Source organism: Megascapheus bottae, chromosome 15 (genome assembly GCF_031878675.1).
Source record: "Megascapheus bottae isolate mThoBot1 chromosome 15, mThoBot2.hap1, whole genome shotgun sequence".
Classification (NCBI taxonomy): Eukaryota; Metazoa; Chordata; class Mammalia; order Rodentia; family Geomyidae; genus Megascapheus; species Megascapheus bottae.
In genome coordinates this window covers 11,379,398-11,401,399 of record NC_143523.1, presented here as the reverse complement: position 1 = coordinate 11,401,399, position 22,002 = coordinate 11,379,398, and the positions used below count along the sequence as shown (strand labels likewise).

Below are 22,002 nucleotides of genomic sequence, written 5' to 3'. Positions count from 1 at the left end.
TGCATGAATCTCTGGGTTCGATTCTTTGGTACCACATACACAGAAAAAGCTGGAAGAGGGTGCTGTGGCCCAAGTTGTAGCCTTGAGAACACCCAAGGACAGTGCTCAGACCCTGAGTTCTAGCCCCAGGACTGACCAAAAACAAACAAACAAAAATCAGCACAAAGTCAAATGTAATTTACTTTTAAAGTTCCATCTAGAGATACTATGTATCTTTAAGTATATTTATATATCTCTATGTATATTCTAAATCTTACTAAAAAGTTAACATTTCACTAGCTAGAAAATACAATGTGTAAATTCATTAGATTGACTAGAGAAGTAATTTTTTATCTTTTCTTATCTTTCATGGTCTGTTATTAACATCTCAGCAGGTAAGTTAACTGTCTTTTCTCTTATTCTGTTTTTTTTTAAAGGAAAAACAGCTGAAACTCTAATAATCTCTGTACATTTGAGGGGTAAACATCATAATCTATTGCTTTACTTGAAATTTACTACTCTAGTTCAGTCTTAAAAGAATTGAAATGTGGTTTTGGTGACGAATATTTACATTTTATGTATGTAATAATGGCTGATGTTGGGATGACATACTCATAAAAGAAGAAAAGCTCTTAGTTTTAAAAAGTTTGAATATTATTGAACATTCATGGTCATATTTTCTGCCTTTATTTTTAAAAATTCCTATACTTTCCAGGATTAATATGAGAAAGTAAACCTCATTACTGATTTTATGAAGAAGTAAATGAAGCCTTCTTTTACATAAATCATACAGGAATATGTCCACTAGAGCTGAACAAATGTTTCATATTAGCAGTGTATTGCCATAGGCCATAATTTTAGGAGATAGTGAGAAAATACTTGCAATTTGATTTAATGTTAGGTTTTATAAGCATAAAATATCAATCTCTTGGATGATGTGTGTGACGCAGAATGAGTTCCTTAATGACAATCTGCTCATTGATTTCTTCACATTCTTAAAAATGGGCATGCCCACTGGTATCATTATACTGAGTAGCATGAGGGCTCCCAATATGAATTCCTGTTTTGGGAAAAATTTTTCCCTGAGTTAGGATGAAACACACAAAATCTTCTAGAGAATGATTTTCCTTCATAAATAGTGACAAAGCAAATTTGAATAGAAAAGCAGTCCTTTATGGAAACAAGAGCTTAATTATAAGTGACTGTTTTCCTTTATATATTATGTTTTTCTCTCTTCTCTTGTGTTGCCCTTTGGTTAATCTCATATTGTTACAGTATCCCACTTTGTTACCTGGTATATTATATAAATGTTTACTTGTTTATTTGAAATAGGAGGGGAAAAATGAGGGGAGGGGTGGGGGAAAGAAAATGGGGACAGAAACCTAAGAGGGATATCAATGTGTGAGAAGTAATGCACCCTCTATCTGACGAATATAACTGTAACCCCTCTATACATTGAAATAAAAAAATTATAAAAAGAAAAGAAAAACAGCCCTTTAGCCATTCTTTGATTTGAATACTTACTAATGACATACTAATGTTTATCAATTCCCATTTTAAATTGTTTGGTGTGTTTACTTAGTTTCTCTTTAGTATATATCATAAAAGTTTTCCTAAGTGTGAAGAACAAAATTAAGGTCCTGTTTATAAAGGTTTTCATTTAGAAAAACACCACTGTCCTATTGTTAGTCTAACAAGAAACTAATGATGACAATAAAATTCTATGGCATTTAGATGAAAGCCAAAATTAAATTTATTTTGTTTGAAATTCTGTGCTAGAATAGTTTTTTTTCATCTAAATTTTCAGAAGTATAGTGAATGCTATCATAGTTGCAGTTTTCTTAATTTTTCAGTAGGTTTGACCTATATTGCAATAGGTGTTATTTTTAAACAGGATTTTTCAAACTTGGCACTTGGAATTTTAGGTCAGACAGTTCTTTGTTGAGAGTGGCTGTCCTGTGCGAGGTGTTCAATAGCCTCTCTCCAGTAGATGAAGTAATGCCCCTCCAAACTGCTGTTACAACTAAAATATCTCCACATATTGCTAAATGTTTTGATAGCAGGAGTGCGAGGGAACAAACCCATCTTTATTTGAGAAACTCAGTTAAGTTTATTGTAATTATACCTTTGCCTTGATTAAACTTTAACCAGTAAGAAAGATACAACAAAAGGATACTTCAATATCAGTTAATCACCAGAAGATTGTTTCTTTAGTTATCCTTTTCTTTTTTTTTTTTTTGCCAGTCCTGGGCTTGAGCTCAGGGCTTGAGCACTGTCCTTGGACTTTCTCAAGGCTAGAGCTCTACCACTTGAGCCTCAGCACCACTTCCGGCTTTTTTCTATGTATGTGGTACCGAGGAATCGAACCCGGGTCTTCATGCATGCTAGGCAAGCACTTTAACCACTAGGCCAAACTCCCGGTCCCTAGTTATCCTTTTCCTTTTTTTCAGTTACTTATAAACTGTGTTCTAAAATTTGGAGAGAGATTTTGTACTTTTTTTTTTCAAGACAGAATGTCCCTATGTAGTCCAGGATAGCCTGGAGCTTGTGATTTTCTTGTCATAATTCCAGACAATAGCAAGGCTACTGTCACATACTTCCCTTTTTTATCATACTGATTGAACTTAGAGCCTTGAGCTTTCTAGGCAGGTGTTGTACCACTTGATCCAATGCTAAATCTTTAAGCTTTAGTTTGTTTTCAGATAAGATCCCAGGTTCAGACTGCAGTCTTCCTACTTATTCTTCCCATGAAGCTAGGATCCCAAGTATAACTGCCACTTCTGGCTCATGTATTGAAATGGGGAGTCTCACTAACTTTTGGCCAATTCTGGTTTTAAATCATGATTTAAAAATCATTCTCCACCTCCTGAGTAGACAGTGTTCAAAATGTGGGCCACTATGCCAGGTTTTGTCACAAAACTTTTATTATTGTATATTGTTATAATGGTTTGTTTTTAGTTATGATTGTTAATCTCTTGTTATACCTCATTTACAAATTAAACTGTAATAGTTGCATTCTATAGTTAATAACATAAGTTTTCCTTCGTGCCATCCATGAAGATGTTATGTAATTCAATCTTCTTCTAATTTACTTCCCTTCCAATGCTTTAAACGCAAAGGCTTCCCAAAGGTTAAGCATTGATACTTTCCTTATTTTGCACACTTCATGGGGTATCTCATTTAGTTCAGTGGGTATAGTCATCATTGATATAATTTCCAAATCTATTTCCAGAACCTTTCTTTCTTGATCTCTAATGTTGAAATCCAAAAAGCATAGAAATGAATCCAAATTGATGCTGCCCCAATTAAACAAAACAAAAATCTTGTATCAGAAGTTCAAAAGTCTTCAAAATCTGTGTCCATCTATTTCTTCATTTTTATTACAAACTTTGCTACTTAGAACATCAGCCTAATATTTGTGTTGTTCCATATATTTTGCAGGTCTTCACACCTCCCTGTTTGCCATTCTTCATGAGCTAAAATCCAAGTCAATCTGCAAGGCTCAGTACTTGTATCTTTTTTTCTAGGCATTGCTTAAGTCTAAAATGTAGCAGACAACTGTTAAGTCCACGGATCTCCTGACTCTAGCCTATCTAATCCCTTAGCATATTTTGTTAGTTTTACTTTCAAAATACATGCTTTGAATTTACTTCGCTATGTCTATTACTTCTGTATAAGTTATAGCTACTACTCTCTTTTACCTATGTCTCAATAAAATCTCTTCTCTCCTTTCACTCTTTCATCCATGACTCTTCATTATATGGCCTCTGACCACCATCATTTTATTTTTATCAGGATCCTAGTTTATTCTGCCAAACTTTCAACTAAAAATGTTGCAACTATGTTTTTGACTCTTGAAATGATCTGTTCTCAGCTCTGTCGGCCTCTCAACTACCTGATGGGTCAAAACTCATCCTTAGAGTTTGGTTAGACTGTTTCTTAAATAAGTCCTTTCTGGCTGGAGGCCAGTGGCTCATGCCTATAATCCTAGCTACTCAGGAGGCTGAGATCTAAGGATCATGATTCAAAGCCATGCCAGGCATGAAAGTCCGTGAGACTCTTATCTCCAATTAACTGCCAGAAAACTGGAAGTGGTACTGTGGCTCAAGTGATAGAGCACTAGCCTTGAGCTGAAGAGCTAAGTTAGGACAGCAAACAAGTCCAGAGTTTAAGCCCGATGATCAGGGGAAAATTGGCAATGAAATCATCTTTCTACTTCAGTGTGGAAAAATTTTACTTGTGTAGCTCTCTACACTTCCAGCTGCCTTCATATTCCTTATCCTATGTTAAGAAGTGATTAATCTGACCAGAGTTTGGAAGAATAAAATGAGGGCCCAAGTCTTTTTCTTTTCTCTGTGATGGAATTCTATCAAAGAAAGCATATGGAGTCTGGTGCCATTTTGAATGACAGCCAGTAGGTTATTTTGATTCTTGGTTTCAGTATTAGAAAACATTAACCTGGAATAATAAGCCGTATTCTCCAGGATCTGTCTTATCAGGAAGAAATGGGATAGTTTTGCCCCTTCTTCCTTCTTTATTTTTCAGTTGGACAGATTTGATGCAAGAAGGTGTGGTATGTTGAGTCCCTGTGAACTCCCAGATCCATTACTACTCAATTCCAGAGCTACCAGAACAGTGCTTGACTATATGATATTTTGTTTTGGTTTTATATAGGATCTCTGTATGTAGCCCAGGCTGGCCTGGAACTCATGATTCTCTTGCCTCAGTCTCTCAAATACTAAGATTACAGGCATGTATTACCGCACTTAGTATTGTAATTTTTTAATTACTAAAAGTAGTAACATAAAAGAAAACTTTAAAGATTTTACACATTTTAATACCTACAAAACTCCTTTCTGGAGTGATATTTTGTATCGCATACAGTCAATTTTTGTGTGTGTTTGATACAACAGGAAACTTTTATCAGAAATAAATCTGCAGAGTCAACAGCAGGAGATTTTCATTCGGAACGTTTAAGATAGTATGGTTATGTGAAGGGCATATTTGCAATTGAAACTGCACAAAAATTAATCTACAGCTGCTGAGATATTCCAAAATGCATTTGTCGGTAGCAGTAATACAGTGCTATTACCTCCTCTGTGAAAAAGTCATCCTGTTAAGCTGGGCGTAGGGATCACACTGGTGGACCTCAGATTTATAAGAAGGCATAAATATGTTATAGTATTAAAACATCCAAACTGCTCTAAAAGACACACTGATAAATATGTTTACATGTGTATTTTTATTTCATTAAATATATTTAAATATACTTAGTGAATTTTTTAAAAAATCATCATGAAGATGTAAAACATCAGAATCTCCCTTTTTTATTACCTCATTGTCATGTCAGAGTTATGACTGTGGTTAAAAGTTTGGTGTTTCTACTGTTAGGATTTGTGTATTTCTGTATATATGTACATTAACATATGCACATGCATCCTGGTGTGCATATTTATTAAGCTAAATGAGAAAATGATTTTGTACTTGTCTGCAGTTTGCTTTGTTCCTTGCTTAGCAGTTGTAAATATTTTGCACATTATTTTGCACTGATCAGCTTCATTTTAAAAACCTCACTGGCTGCCTCTAAATTAGACATTTTTATGAGGAGTGTTTCTATAACATTCTTTATAATATAGTGACAGGGACTGTTATCCAGGAAACATTTAGAAAATAGTCCATATTGACTTGACTCTGTTTTCAATAAGAATTAACTCAAAATGGAGAAGTTTAAGATTATTTTTGCTCTAAAGCCTCAAAATGCTAAATAACTATATCTGTATACTAGGTTAATCCATAACATTAATCTGTATTATTAATCTGTTATATCTTGCTGTATACCAAGAAATACTTAATTAAAAAATTCTTCATTTTTGTTCCAAGGTCATGTTTAGCTATGTATTTTGTTGGCTGTTTCTGTTGACTACATTTTTTTTTGGTAGAACATCATCACTTATTCACTCACGGAAGTGTCTCTGCAACATTGATTATATAGCCTTCAAGCCAGTAGAAATCTCCTGTTTTGTGAATTCTTTGCACATGCTACAATTATTAAAGTTTCTAAGTAAAGACAGAGATAATTTTGATGCAGATTCGGTTGATTATTTTTAAAGTTATATTCTGACCCATCTATAAGTTTAGGAGAAAATGATTATTATACAAATAATCAATGATTATTTTCTATATCCACTGGAATTTTTTGTTATCATGCAGGTCTTTTTGCATTTTCATATGTTTATAAACAAATCCCTTTTAGTGTGAAAGCGGGGACGATGACAGGAAATACATGATAAAAGGAGAAGCCTAGCCCAGCCAACCCACAGTTTAGAGTAAGAATACTCCATCTTGCAGATCCTCCAAGACTTCTCTAGTTCAGTGTGTATACCTGCGAATGGCCTTACCTGCCACCTGTGGCCTGGAATGTGGCAAAACATATATATTTTTTTCATTCTAATTTTATACACACACTTTTCAAACCTACTTTCAGAAATAATGACATAAAAAGGAGTCACTATATTACTATAATCACTTCTAAAGGATAATTTTATGTTTAAATAGCATCAAAACAATTTTGTGTGAATTAATGTAGAGAAATAATATTTAGAAAATCAAGCCATTGAAAAATTAGTGGAAATTTGTTACTTTAATAAGTAGTACATAGTAAGTAGCTACTGTGGTGAAGGAAATCAAAGAGGACAAGATTTAATACATTAGATTAACAAATTAACACATAAGATTTAAAATTATATGTGCCAAAAATAGCACATATAACGTTACCAACATATAATGGTAAACTGTGTAAAGATTTTAGTTATGACAAATAAGAAATACCAGCTTATCAAATAATCAACTGATAAAACCTACAAGACAACATTCAAATCAAGAGTTTCCCATTTCTGCATTTACCCAACAGGCATTTAACACCTCCTTCATATCATATACTGTTAGTTACTGGCTTCCCTCAAATGAATAAAACAAAGTAATTTAGATACACTGCTTATCAGTGAAAGAGGCAAATTAAAGCACTTAATGTTATTCTGTGTGTGTGTGTGTGTGTGTGTGCGCGCGTGCGTGCGTGTGTGTACACACTAGTTAATTCTGAGGCTTGAACTTGGAGACTGGAGCATATTATTCCTGAGCTTTTTTTGCTCAATTAGCTTTATACATATCCATGGAGTCACATCCATTTTTGGCTTTCTGGTTATTAACTGGAGATAAAAAGTCTCACAGACTTTCCAGCCTGGGAAGACTTCTAACTGTGATACTCAGGTCTCAGTCTTCTTAGTAGGTAGGATTACAAAGATTTCAGCCACTGGCTCCCAGCTGAAAGACATTCTTAAATGACCATATTCAAAATGAGCAAAGATGCCATGCAAAGATGACTAGTACTCTCCTAGCATCAATATACATTGCAGATGTTTAGGATGCAATATTGATTTTAAACTTAAAATGCATTTATATATATTACTGCATAAAAATTGTTATGGAAGCCTGGTGTAGTGGCTCACACCTGTTATCCTAGCTACTCAGGAAGCTGAGATCTGAGGATCATGATTCAAAGCCACCTCGAGCACCAAAGTCCATGAGACTCTTATCTCAAGTTAACCACCAGGAAACTGGGAGTAGCACTGCGGTTGAAGGGATAGGGCAGTAGCCTTGAGCTGAAGAGTTCAAGGACAGCACCCAGGCCCAGAGTTCAAGTCCCATGACCGACAAAAAAGATATTATGGAATGTCTTAAAGATTTTTTAATTTGACCCAATAATTAACTTATGAAAGGTGTGTCCCAGTGAAAACTTTTCTAAGAGCAAAACAAGCTTTGAGGACAGAAGTGTTCATAATAACCTTATTTATTGTAAAAGAATTAATAAACAACACAGTTGCTTTACTATAATGAATGGTTAACTGTGGTGTCGCCACTTAGACTACTATATATTTATTTTAAATGATATTGACTAGTACATGTAATATGCCAAGGGAGTTGTGTGGTACAAAAAACAAAAGGAAAAACCAAAATTATATAATCACAATTATGTGGCAGCTAACAACAAAATATGCCTAAATTTCAATAGCATTTGAGTTTGAGCCCTAGAATTTGGGGTAGAATTTTTCCTTCTTAAATTATAATACACAATTCAATAGGTACAGAGAGTATACTGTTGATTCAGGTTTTTCTGTGTTTGAGAGGTAATTGGAAATAATTTTGGAATTGAGCAGGAACTTGTTAAACTACATAGAACATAGTGTTTGTAAACTGACAATATTAACTTATCCAGGACATTATTTGGTAACTCAAATAGTCAAAGTAGCAAAACTAATGAAAGAAACTCTTAGTTCTTGTCTAGTGGTTGAAGAAACTCCTTTAAGCAATCAGTCTAATCACTGAAGCATGATTTCTGCTTACCAGATATTGCTTTGGCTAGTTACAAATATATTAATATTCATGCCATTATGATTTAGCGTATTTTAAAGCTGAGAATAACAATGTTTAAGTGCAGCTCTAAATTCTACATCTTGATTATATGCTGAATAGAGAAATGCTTCCTATAATTTGCTCTGAATGTCCCCCTTAATTTCAAGCTCTCAGGCTTATTATTAGGATACTAAAATGGAGAATAGTCACCACCAAATCCTGATGGGCATGAAATACCTTAGAGAATATATAGTGCATGTGAACTAAATGGGGAAGACACAAGTATTGATGTCATAGTAATGATAAAGACTAAAAAATGAATATATTGAGCTATGGCTATTATTACATTGTAATAGCAGCATGTAGGTACATTATACTAACAAGAGTACATTGATCACTTATCATTTACAACTTCCATGCTATCTTTATGTTTTGTTGCTTTGCAAATAATTTTATTCCTTGAGATTATTTTATTATTTCTCCTCTAGATACATTACCAAATCACTTGACAGTTGAAGTTGCTTACTTTTTCTCTCTCAAATTCTTATAACTCTAGTTATTTCTTTAATTTCAATAGCAAAGTATTTTTTTTAATTTATTTTGTGGTAAAGGTTATGTACAGAGGAGTTAGATACATAATTAAAGTAATGAGTACATTTCTTGATGAACATCATTCATCAAGTTTTCTTCCCAATTTCCCTCTCCCATTCCCCTCCCCCAGGTTATGGAGTTCATTTCCAAGAGAAAGGGAATAACAAAAATGGTAAAATAAAAGGACAAAGATGAACCAATGCAAGAGCTATGGTCACAATAACAAAGTATTTTAACAAAATAGAGGTAATTAGAGTAATGAGGTAATGAGTATCATTGTTCCTGACCTTAAAGACATTTCCTCTAACATCTTTCCTGACAAGTGATATGCTTACTTCTGATCTGACATATATTTTTATTGTATAAAAATAGTATCCATGAATTCAGATTTTTGTTAAATGTTTTCAATCAGGTATACGTTTTTATTTTTTCAAAGCTTGTTTCAGTAACTTCAGAGGTAATTATATTTTCTACAAAAAAATCCTTAATACAAAGGCATAGTTAAAGGTAGATGGGGCTGTAATATCTTTGTCAGAATTCTTGAAGTCTAGTTTCCTCACATCTTTATCAACATTTGCTATTAGCTTGCATTTTAGCTATTCTGGTGACTGTTTTGGGCATTTCTTTGTGCTTCTCTTTGTATTTCCCTGGTCATTAATAAAGTTAAACAGCATTTCATAGTTTTACTATTGGTTATCTTTTGTGGTCTGTTAAAATTTTAGGGTTTTGTTTCATTCCCATTTTCGGTTGTATTTTCTTTTTCTTATAGATTTGTAGCTTTTTTTGTACATTGTGATGTAATCTGCTATTTCTTGTTTCTGATGATCTTTTTCTTATACTACGTTTCCTTTTTGGAGTACTTACTATAAACATTATTTGTTGTCAATCAGAGAAAGAACTGTGAATCCTAATACGTTAATGTTTCGCTCAGAAAGACTTGACTTTTTCTATCACTGTTGTCCAAGGAATTTTGCTGCTCTGAACCCCCTGTCTTTTTTCCTTGACAACTGGAGCACAATGGAGGTCCATGTTGATCTAAAATTTTCATTTTATTTCTGGCCCACAAGTTGCTTAACTTCGTGAAAGCACTAGTGCTTTCAGCATGTGTCCTTGGGCCTAGTTCACATTCTAATTACTCATCATCATCAGGTCTGAGCTCTCTAGGTTTCCAGCCACAATTCATGGCTTATAGTTATATTTTTCTTTCATTTATGTCTTAATTTTTATTTCTTATAATTGACAGTGATGTAGGTGGATTAAAAGAAGAGTTACAATTACGTAAGTCAGGTAATGAGTACATTTCTTTTTGGACAATGTTACCCCCCCTTTCCTCACCCTCTCCCAGTTTTTCCTTCCTGTTCCCACTCGTAAGTTGCATAGTTCATTTTCAGCATAGTGTCTAGTGAGGAGCACTGCTGCATTTGTCCATTCCTTGTCCCTCTATTTCTGTGCCACCCTTTACTCTTCCAAAGACAGATTATTAAGCAGACCAGACAGAAAGAAAAGCAGACAAAAACAACAAAGGAAACAGTCTTCCTGTTTCCATTTCCTGGAGTTTATATTGACCAAAATTATTTTATATGATCACAGGCACATATGCATTGCCCCTTGGTTTTTCGCCCCTAAGAATAGCCTCCTTTGGCCTCACCTTGTGTGAATGCCTAGAGTCCTACTGTTTTTCCTTTGAAATAATGTGAATTAGTGCAACCACTATGGATATTCCTCAAAATATTACAAATAAACATTTGTTTATACATATATAATATCACTCATTATCCAAAAAAATGAAAGACCACCTATACTTGCATGTTCAACACTATTTTTGGAAACAGCTCAGATGCCAACAGCTAATGATTGGACACAGAAACACACACACACACACACACACACGCACACACACACACACACACTGAGATTTTATTCATCCATGGAAGAATAAAATTATCTCATTTGCAGGGGAATGACTAGATCTGGAAAAAAATCATACTGAGTGAAGGTAAGCTATGCCCAGAAAATAAAGTGAAACTCCATGGTCTAAAACTTTGAACAACTAACAGATGGCTTAACAAAATGAATACCCAGAAGCTGAAACATGTCTTGAATTGGGCAGGGTGGAGTGGAAGGGGATGCTAATGAGAAGTGAGAGGAAGGTGATTGTATGGAAAAATGGTACAGTGAACAAATGCAGTCATGATGTTCAATCTGTGCATGTGGTAAGAAGTGGGGAACTTGATAACTTGATATGACCAATGGCAAAGGAGTAATGCACGGGGAGAAGGATGGAAAGGGCTGCTCAGATTAAGATGCATGGTACACATAATTGCACATGTTTATTTTGTAACCTCTTTGTACAGTCAGGTGAACATTTAAGAAAAATCAGCCATTTTGCTAGGAATGGAAGATGATTCTTTATTATCTTGAACATTAAATAAAGATATAAAATAATTTTTAGAAGAATTCAATTTCTTGAAGTATGTAAACTTATTTGGGGAAAGGAAATATTAACATTCCTCTAACTCTCAAAATATCTTTTATTTATGTATGTGTAAAGTTAATTTAACTGTAGAACAGGAAGAAAAGCAGAGGTCTTCTTTTGTTCTTTGGATTTTTCAGGTGAGGAGCAGAGATGTTAAGTAATTTAAATAAGTTTGTTCAGTTTAGTGGACATAACTGAAGCAGAGGTCTTCAGACATAGTACCATATCCGTCTCACTAACCTAGATCCATCTTTTAATTAACATCAGATTATTGAGTGACTATTATCATATACCTTATTTTCTTTATGGGATTTTTTCCCTTGAATTTTTTTTTTTTTTGCCAGTCCTGAGCTTAGGACTTGAGCGCTGTTCTTGGACTTTCTCAAGGCTCGAGCTCTACCACTTGAGCCTCAGCACCACTTCTGGCTTTTTTTTCTTTTCTTTTTTTTACCTTGTTTAAATAGTTTTATTAACAATATGAAAGAGAATATTAGAGGGTATTTATATACCAGTGTTTACAAATGCACTTAAAAACACAAGTAGGCAAAGGTTTTACATGATTTAAACTTGTGAGCACTGGTTACTCATCATATATCTCAGTGATTCTATTCAGAATTTCCTGGTAGTAAGTCACTCTTAGAGCTATTCAACCATTTTCTCAATTTTTTGTTTCAACTCAAAACAGATTTATTATTATTATTTGTGTTTTTTTGCCAGTCCTGGGCTTGAGCTCAGGACCTGAGTGCTGTCCTTGGACTTTCTCAAGGCTAGAGCTCTACCACTTGTGCCTCAGCAACACTTCTGGCTTTTTTTCTATGTATGTGGTACCAAGGAATCGAACCTGGGTCTTCATGCATGCTAGGCAAGCACTCTACCAGTAGACCAAACTCCCGGCCCCTTTGAAATTTTAATATAGTCCTTATAGGTTTATAGAGAATAACATTTTCTAAATTCTTTGTGTGTAAGTAGAAATTCTGACCTTGGAGACTACAGATTTTACCCTCTATAATTAAAATTATTTTGATATAGGCTGTTACAGTAATAAAATGTATTTTTCTTTTAAAACAGACTTAAAAAAGAATTAGAACTTTATAAGGAGGATGACATGGAAAGTGTCTATGAAGCTCTACAAACAGAAATCAAGTTTTTGGAGTTGGTAGGTCCTCACTGTTTAGCTCTTAAGCTTTATTCTAATTGCTGATAAGAATAATTTTACTGAGCTACATATGTTGAAAGTAGAGTTTTGCACTTATATAAAAAGCAAACTGCAGGGGCCGGGAGGTTGGCCTAGTGGTAGAGTGCTTGCCTAGTATGCACAAAGACCCGGGTTCAATTCCTTGGTACTACATACATAGAAAAAAGCCAGAAGTGGTGCTGAGGCTCAAGTGGTAGAGCTCTAGCCTTGAGAAAGTCCAAGGACAGTGATCAGGCCTGATCTTGGGTGCAGGACTGGAAAAAAGAAAAAAACTGCAACAATGATTAAGCCGAAAAATCAAGATACAAATCTATGAAGTATTTTAAGTTCCTGAAGAGTTTCGTGTTACATAAAGTTAAGAATTTTATTCCATTTCAAACTAACTTTTAGCAAATCCAAATATGACTTTACAAGATTTCCCCGACAACCTTTTCTGTTATTTGAGGATTCATGTACTGAAGAAATTTTACTGTCATACTACTTAAAAGATTTTTGATAGGCCTAAATTATACTTTTATATCATTCTCAAACTTCATATTACAAGTTTTTGTAATCTCAAAAATATTTGACTCAATTATTGGAAACTTGTTTGAGCATTCTAACTTCTAAAACTGCTTATTTTCGGTGTTTATAAAACAAGCACATTGTTTCTATTCTCCATTTTAATACAAGACATAAATAGCCTTAATTTTAAAATATAGTTTTAATTTGATATATTACATTTTGTTTTGTTTATTTTTATAAAACTTATCTTTTTTAAAAAAAGTCTTAAATTATGTTTAGATCTATAATTTCTATATGGGCTGTCAGAAACGTCATTCAGCAATTCCCAGTTATCACTATTATTTTGTTAAAATTTAGTTATTATTACATTTTCATAAATTTTATCTAATATTTTTGTTGAAAAGTTAGTTTGGATATAGCTCTGTGGTAGCATAGTTGCTTGGTGTATGCAACAATAGAGTTGTATCTTGGCATTAAAATAATTCTGTTTTTATAAATATTTACCTGTTTCCTTTTCAGAAACTGGCAAAGAAAACTCTTCAAGATAACAAATAACTTTTCACCAATTGATGAACCATCTAATACTTGTCCAAAGCATTTAAGAACGAATTGTTGTAGTGGGTTTATGTTTGGTACCTATTACAACAAGTGTTTATGGCAAACATAAGGTCTAGAATATTCACAGTTGTTGCTATATAGAATTGTGTTTACACTGAAATAATATTTGTCTCGCCACTCACTTCAATTAAGGTTCTTGTGTGTTCTGATGTTATTCTAAAAGAAGAGAAAGTGTTTTCAGGGTTCTTAATCATCCTCTGAGCTTTAAACTGATCCACCTTTCCTAATCTATTCATTAATTTTTTTTGATGGCACTACAATTTAAGCTCAGCATCTTGTGCTTGCTAGGCAGGCACTTTTATTACTTTAGCCATACCCCATCTTTATATCTTTTTTTCCTTGCAACTTATCACAAGCCAGTTTAGCACATATAGGAAGAAATCTTTGATCATTGGCTAACTTTTGGTAGTGCCATTTTTCACACCAACAAAGGATGTTTACTTTTGACTAGTTGTGAAATGACTTGACAGACTTCTTCTGAGTTCTTTCATCTGTAAAAGCTAGTTTCCTACATTTTCTCTCTGAGTCTATAACCTAAAGTCCGAAGCACTTGCAGATATTTTCCAGCAATTTGTGCCTGCCAGTTTTCTGCCTAATGTCAGTGGTGGTTAGAATGAAAGCATGTTATCCATGTAAATAATCACTGTATGGCCATTGGGATTCATTTTTTCTGGTTTCCTGAAACACTCCAACTGAAAGTACACTTGTCGTTGGATCAAACAGTACTGACACCAGACTTCCAGCATCACTTACTTTCCCATTGTTACTACTCCTGACTAGCTAGAAAATTGTATTTTCAGGGGCCGGGAGTTTGGCCTAGTGGTTAAAGTGCTTGCCTAGCATGCATGAAAACTGGGGTTCGATTCCTCAGTACCACATACATAGAAAAAAGCCGGAAGTGGTGCTGAGGCTCAAGTGGTAGAGCTCTAGCCTTGAGAAAGTCCAAGGACAGTGCTCAGGCCCTGAGCTCAAGCCCAGGACTGGCAAAAAAAAAAAAAAAGAAAACCTGTTTCTGACCAGGAGTTTGGCCTAGTGGTAGAGTGCTTGCCTAGCATGCATGAAGACCCGGGTTCGATTCCTCAGTACCCCACATACAGAACAAAAAGCTGGAAGTGGTGCTGAGGCTCAAGTGGTAGAGTGCTAGCCTTGAGAAAGTCCAAGGACAGTGCTCAAGGCCTGAGCTCAAGCCCAGGATTGGCAAAAAAAAAAAAGTGTATTTTCACTCATGTCGAAAAGTGTATTGAAACTGTTCATCTAGATCCTAATTTAGTACAGGTAAGAGAAGAAAACAAAAATGTACTTGGGAGAGGCTATATTTTAAGGTACTGAGTTTTTATATTAGAGTCTTGCTTTCTTTTGTGTTTGTATCTGCATTTGTTTAATGTCCAATGTGAAATGTTCACAAATGCTTATTAAGGTCTATGAATGTTACATACGTAGGTCTAGTTTCTGCTTTTTGATATATGTTGTTTTACACCCTTATTTTTTGAAAACTAAGAATATTTATATCTTTTGGGATGCATAGCAATTGCCATCTGTTTAAATAATTTTCCTATTAAGTTATTTCTAGTTTCATTTTAAATACTATAATGAATTACTACTCCTTGAGAAAAAATTAATTCTGTCAGAGTTGTAATCTATTTTATATAGCAATGTAGAATAGAAATAGATATTCAGATTAAGTATGGCTTCAGTTCTGTTTTATTTATTTATTTTTGCTGGTCTTGGGCCTTGAACTCAGGGCCTGGGCACTGTTCCTGAGCCTCTTTGTGCTCAAAGCTAGTGCTCTACCATGTGAGCCACAGTGCCATTTCTGGCATTTTTGAGTAGTTTATTGGAGATAAGCTTAACAGGGACATTTCTGTCCCGGCTGGCTTAGAACCACAATCATCATAATTTAGCCTCATAAGTAGCTAGGATTACAGGCATGTACTACCAGTACCCAACGATTCTGTCTTATTTTAAACCAATTATCTACCAACATTCTAAATCTTATATTATTGTAAGTAATGTCATATTATTAATATGCAGAATAAATTTACACAAACCCCTTTATAGTTACTAGTAGCTTTGGTTCCTTACTGGTTTGGAACTAAAATACTGATGTGTACTAAAAATCTGTTACCTGTTCGTACAAAGCGCACATAATGGCCTGTATGTACTGTTACCATGCTTCTGTTTTTCACATATATACCACATGGAACATATACATTGAATATTAAAAATAAGATGAGCATTCACATGAGCTGATTTTGAGGAAAAGTATTTTGATCATTTCAAAATGATTAATGTATCTTAGGACTTAAACTCATTTTCCTATAATCAAATAAATGATTATTTTAGCATTGCATGGTAGAGTAATAGAAAGCACTATACATGTGGCATGTGATACCAATCAAAATAACTGGGTCTGCATAACCAAAGGAACAAGTTCTCTGAAGCAGAGAAAACACAACAATAAAAATCAATGTGTAAAGCTAAAATTTTATCAATATAAAGTACCAGCTAGTAGGTTAGATCTGACTTTTTTTTAAGAATGAATAAGTCTTATCGGTGTATAAATATATCCACGCTAAATTCAATTACTCTGGAAATAAGACCTTGACTCTAGACAAAGTGTGTTAACTAAGTAAATTCATCAGATTCACCATGTCCTTAGTTACAACCAGCGTGCACACTAGGAGTAATACTGGTACCTCCCCTGGTCACTGGTATGTCACTATAGTAATGTTACCAAAATTCTCTCCGAAGCAGCTTCCTAATTGACAGCTGCCCCAATGGAGATACAGAATATATACTTTGCTGCATATTTCTCCCATTGATTAGTGGATCTGTTTAGCCATAGGAAAAGGATTTAGAGCAGGAATTGGAACTGAGATTACTTTCTTCCTTCTCAGCCTTATTTTTAGAAGAAAAGGGAATGCTTACAAAATACACGAGGAAGACTTTTATAGTATTGTTTGGACAATAGCAATTCTTTTACCTTGCTTTCTTCTGTAAAAGAAACAGACATTAAAGAATACTTTGCCTGCCTGCCCACTTTTCCTTGGAACTTGAGAAGCCATGATAAGATTCAACAAGTCTAAGATAAGGTTGAGGTCATTGTAATTAATTAAGACGTAGAAATAGAGTAAATTGGGATTGATAATTTATTATGGAGTGGGAATTATGCTGTGAAAAATCTATTAAGTCTTCTACCAGATGGGAAAGCAGTTATTTAGCTGGCTGACTGCAGATGGACAGAAAACATACACTGGACAAGCCCTGTTCTAAGCTTTTGCTGAGGACAAAGTCCCTTTCTATTTCCTACCAATCAATCACAAATAACTGTGTCACGCTATGATGAATAAATCATTTGTTTGCAATCCAGAAAGCAGTAGCAGTTTAGTGACATGATTAGAAATAAATATGAGACCATTTTAATCCTGGAAATACCAAAAAAAGATGCTGTATCATTTAAATACTTATTTATAGAATAAAATTCATCATTTGAAGAGGTTCAAAATGCCTAAACATTTGAAGCTGATCTATAGTAGGTGAACTTTTATGATTCCATTTTAATCCCTCCTCTCTCCTTTGTCGTCCTGAAAAACTTCAGGATGTAGTTAAGAACATTTTGTATAGGGATTTTTTTTTTTAGGATGTGAACTAAAAAATGAAAAAAAAATGTCATTAGCCTGTAGCAGGGATTAAGTTTCAGAGTTTTATGGTCCTTTTATCTTAAGTCAACAGGCTTTATTTGTTTTGATGTAATTGTGAGAAGGTGAAGTAATTTTGGAAATGTTCAGAAAGGAAATATATACCTAGTGGCATTTGTCCTTTCTAAGCATGTTTTCAAGTTAAGTTTTTTTTTTCTTGTACTAATAACGAGTGAGGAATTTATTCTCACTTAATTTACCAATATGTCACAAAGTATTGAAACACCACTGACCATATGAAGGGAATAACATAAACCTTTCCTCTCCTCTGTAAGAAAGATGTTGTTCATGTAATAGTGGTTAGACCATACTTCCTCTGAAAGAAAGAGGAAAGAAAGCATAACAAAGGCAGCAATGACTGGTGCCTGACTCTCCCAGCTGGTGCTAGGAAAAGTACCCAGAGCAAAGCTGTCAAAATTGAATGCTTATTTAAACAACTGCTTTTGATACATAGCAAATTTATTTTTAAATGGCCCTTATAAAATCAATAGCAACAGAATTCAAATGTCTAGGACAATAAAGAGTAAGTATAAATGTGAAATTAATAACAATTACTGACATAAGTAGCTGTTCAAAATGAGGCCCACAGGAGAATTTATTTTCCCTCTTTCACAATACAAAGAGCTACACTATCCTAATAGAATAAAAATTAATTATTTTTATACTTGTAATAAATTGTCATTCTGATTAGTTGGGAAATAAAATCTTGTTTAAATAAAACTCTCTTAACCTACATTTGGTAGATGCAAATATAGTTACTAATGGATATTCCTAAATGTGGCTTTGTGATTACAGAAAATATTTTCTAACTCAGGCCACCATTGAACAGTGTCTTTCTGGGATAGTTTTTGTGGATGGGCATTAGACAAAGAAGCTCCTGAGTATGGGTGACATGGGGTTAGTCATAGAGTCAGCATAATCGTAGCCCTAAATCTAGCATCAGTTACAGTTTGTAAAGTGCCACGGTTATATGTATATTAATATTTTTACCCAATAAACTTGAGACTCTTTATAGAGATGGTATTTGGAGAAAAGCGTATATTTTCGTTTCTGCAGAAGAAACTAAATTTTTTATTGACTATCTGATTTGTGTGAGGTCACACAGAGCAGTGGATCCCTTTATGGTTTAATTGCTTGGAGTTCTATTGTAACATACTTCAAAATATATTGTTTCTGAAAATTGGCTTATCATAAAATCTCACACAAGAAAATGTTAGAAGAAAAGAGACATTTAGAATTATGTAAGTCATCCTTTGGTTCCAGAATATGTTGAATTAATCAGAATCAGCAAATATGATTCTTTGATTAGCTGAGAATATCTTCTCACATGCCTTGAAAAGAAAGTGGTAAGTCAGCACAAGAGAGTAACAAGTAGTATTGAGAATTCACCTTTTGGATATTTCTTGAAAGTAATAGCTGTTCATCTTCCTTTGTTCTACTCTCTCCAGATACATTTTTTTCTATACTATTCTGTGATCATTGATATTTAAGGTAATAACTAAAGGATGACAGTACCTTAAAATAGCAAATAATTCTTAGTCCTTGTCAAGGTGAGAGTGTCATCTAATAGAAAACTTTCACAAAAATCAAAATCTAGAAGAATCTTTGAGTAACCTGAATTTAGTGTTCTTGCTCATTATTTTTCTTTTCCTTTCCTTTTCTTCTTGTAGTCTGCTCTTTCATCTGTCCTGGCTCCTGTGTGTCTGTCAGAACTCCTAGACCATCTTCCTCTTTCTTGCATACTTTTCCCAAGCTTCATGGTGCTTCTGTCTGTTCACCAAATTTGTTCTGGCTTTACAAGTATTTCTTGAGCTTTTCTCTCTGCTTGGAATTCTCCCCTTGCCCATCTCTTCATGGCCGCTTCTGGAATATCACCAGAAATGGAACCTCTTCAAAGAAGCCCTCCTTTAAACAATCTGAAACACGCAGGCAGTCTTGTATGATTTGATTATAAAATGTCCTTTACAGGCTAGTATGTTTTGTGCTTAGCCCCCATCTTGTGACAGGATTGGGGGAGGTGGTAGAAGCTTGAGGAGATGAGCCTCTCTGGTGGCAGTAGATCACTGCAATCATGCCTGTGAAGCCATACCTTGTCCCTAGTTCCTTCTCCTGCAATTCTTTCTCTCCACTGTGTATGTAGCTTTCACTTTCTCCACACAGCTCTCCATGATGTTCATTCAGCCTTGCCTCACATTCAAAACAGTAGATTCAGCTGGCCATGGACAGAAATCCCTGAAAGCATCACCCAGCATAAACTTCCCTGTAAGTTATTCTCTCACAGAAAAAAAGAAATCTGACTGGCACAACATCCACATTCAACTCTTCATAGTCCTTGGATTTTTTTCTTCTTTGTTTGATTGTCTTTATCACCACATAAATATAAGCTCCATGAGAACTGGGATATTATTTTTTTGAGGGGTGGGGTGGGGTTATGGGACTTGAACTCAGCCTGGGCACTGCCCCTGAGCTCTTCTGCTCAAGGCTACCACCCTACCCCAGGGCCTGGGCACTGTCCCTGACCTCTTCAGTCAAGGCTACTGACCTACCCTTGAGCCAAGCCCTACTTCCGTTTTCTAGAGGTTAATTGGAGATAAGTGTCTCAACTCCTTTTGTGCCCTGGCTGGCTTTGAACCTTGATCCTCAGATCTCAGCCTCCTGAGTAGCTAGGATTACAGGTGTGAGCCACCGTGCCATCTGTGGGATATCTGTCTGGCATATAGGAAGTGTTCAAATATGTGTTGAAATTTCATTGGAATTAATTTAGTTTTTAGATCACATTTATTAATTGAGGAGTTAGTATAAATTAATTTTCTAGCTAGAGAAACTGGATTCATTCATTATTGAATGAGTCGAATGTGTGATGAATAATTCTTGGTCAGATTGCTCACTTTCTAATTTTCCACTCTTTCTGACCGTAATAACTGAAAAAAAAATAATGGAAGTGATAATCCTTGCTAATTTCAGACCCAGTCTAAATAAAAGAAACAAAAGCATTGGAAATGAATGAGAAGAAACTAATGATCCCATATCCAGTCTCCAAAAAAAGTTTGTGGCTCTCTCAATGGTCACTTATAGCTATCTGTTATCAAGCTGTTGATTGACAGATAATGGTTATGAATGTTTCCTTTCCATCAACTGCTAGAATAGAAAGAGAAAATTGTAAGTTGCTTTCAAGCTATGAATGTGCATTAGGGTGCCTTAGGAGCATTATTTCTCCATGGTAATAAGAAATTTTGAAGTGTGTTTGCTTCTATGGTTTATTCAGTTTTTCTGCTCTTAAATACAAATTTTAAGCAATCCTGTTTTTGCACTGTATTTACAAAAATATATGAGTGCCATCTGCTGGATTTTTATGGTACTTCATTGTACAAGAGTTAAAAAATTGAAGGGGTCATTTCTTGGGTTCAAGTTTGATCCTAAAAAAGCCTCTTATTTATTTTTATATCAATTTTTAATAGTTCTAGGTATTGAAGAGAAGACTCTGCACTTGACAGAAGTGTACATTACCACTTAAATGATGCTCCTGGCCTATTGATTCTCTTTATCACCACATAAACATAAGCTCCATGAGAACTGGGATATTATTATTTTTGGGGGGGGGGGCATGGGACTTGGACTCAGCCTGGGCATTGTCCCTGAGCTCTTCAGCTCAAGGCTACTGACCTACCCTTGAACCCAGCCCTACTTCCTGGGGATATTTTAGCTTTTGTGATTTTTTTTTTCAGTTAAGGTCTTATTTTTTGGACCTATGTCATCCTCATACTGAGACATTCCTATGTATGGCCTCCTGGATAGAGGCATCACAGGTGTGCATCAGATTATACATTAATATGTATACATCTCTATGTATGTATGTATGTGTATATGCATGAATATATATATATATATATATATATATATATATAACCTAGATCTGAAGCTGGTCTGGGCAAAAAGCGCAGAACAGACCTGTACGCATAATTGTCAGTGTGTGTGGATACATTACCATTTTAAATTTTTATTCATATTAAAATAATGTTACGTAGTTGTACAATGGGTTTCAATTTGAGGAAAGCAAAACTGAAGAGTAGAGAGAGCAGAGGCCACGTGAGTAGTAAAAGGTAAAAATCGATAGTGGCTTAGACCAGGGTCATAGTAAGATAATTGGAAAGAGTTGGATTTGAGAAAATTTATGCACTCACATTAGGAGAACTGTTTAGCATATTTCCAGGGAAATGAGTGGGAGAAATGAAGAAGATGGAGAATCATGGCGTCTAGCTTTCTAGCTTAAATATTAGGTTGCTATCAAAACAGATATTGTACAACAATGGCAGGTTGAAAGGAGAAGTATTGTGGTCCTGCTTCATAATTCTGAATATGAGATATTCACAAACTGTCCATATGAAGAAACCAAAAGCAATTGGATCAAGAGAGAGAAATGGGTTTGAATTAAATACTTATTGTTGACTGATAGACAATAATTAAAGACTTGGAGATGAATTCACGTGAGGAGAATGAGTGAACTCAGGTGAAAACCTGTAACAGTCCCTGAA

At 34.7% G+C, this 22,002-nt stretch overlaps 1 protein-coding gene across 3 annotated transcripts in view; it reads left to right on the top strand.

Annotated features, from left to right (window-relative positions):
* Ccdc172 (coiled-coil domain containing 172) overlaps positions 1–13,936 on the top strand; it is a 49,363-nt gene extending 35,427 nt beyond the window's left edge. The window contains exons 8-9 of one of the 3 annotated variants that reach the window (XM_090346888.1): positions 12,524–12,611; positions 13,674–13,936. In XM_090346888.1, the coding sequence (XP_090203014.1) occupies positions 12,524–12,611; positions 13,674–13,709 (124 nt within the window). In that variant the 3' untranslated portion in view covers positions 13,710–13,936. Of the gene's footprint in view, positions 1–3,420; positions 3,468–9,109; positions 9,164–12,523; positions 12,612–13,673 lie in introns of those variants that run through there. The other 2 variants (XM_090346890.1, XM_090346889.1) reach the window with 2 other exon arrangements.
* Positions 13,937–22,002: the final 8,066 nt, after the last annotated feature.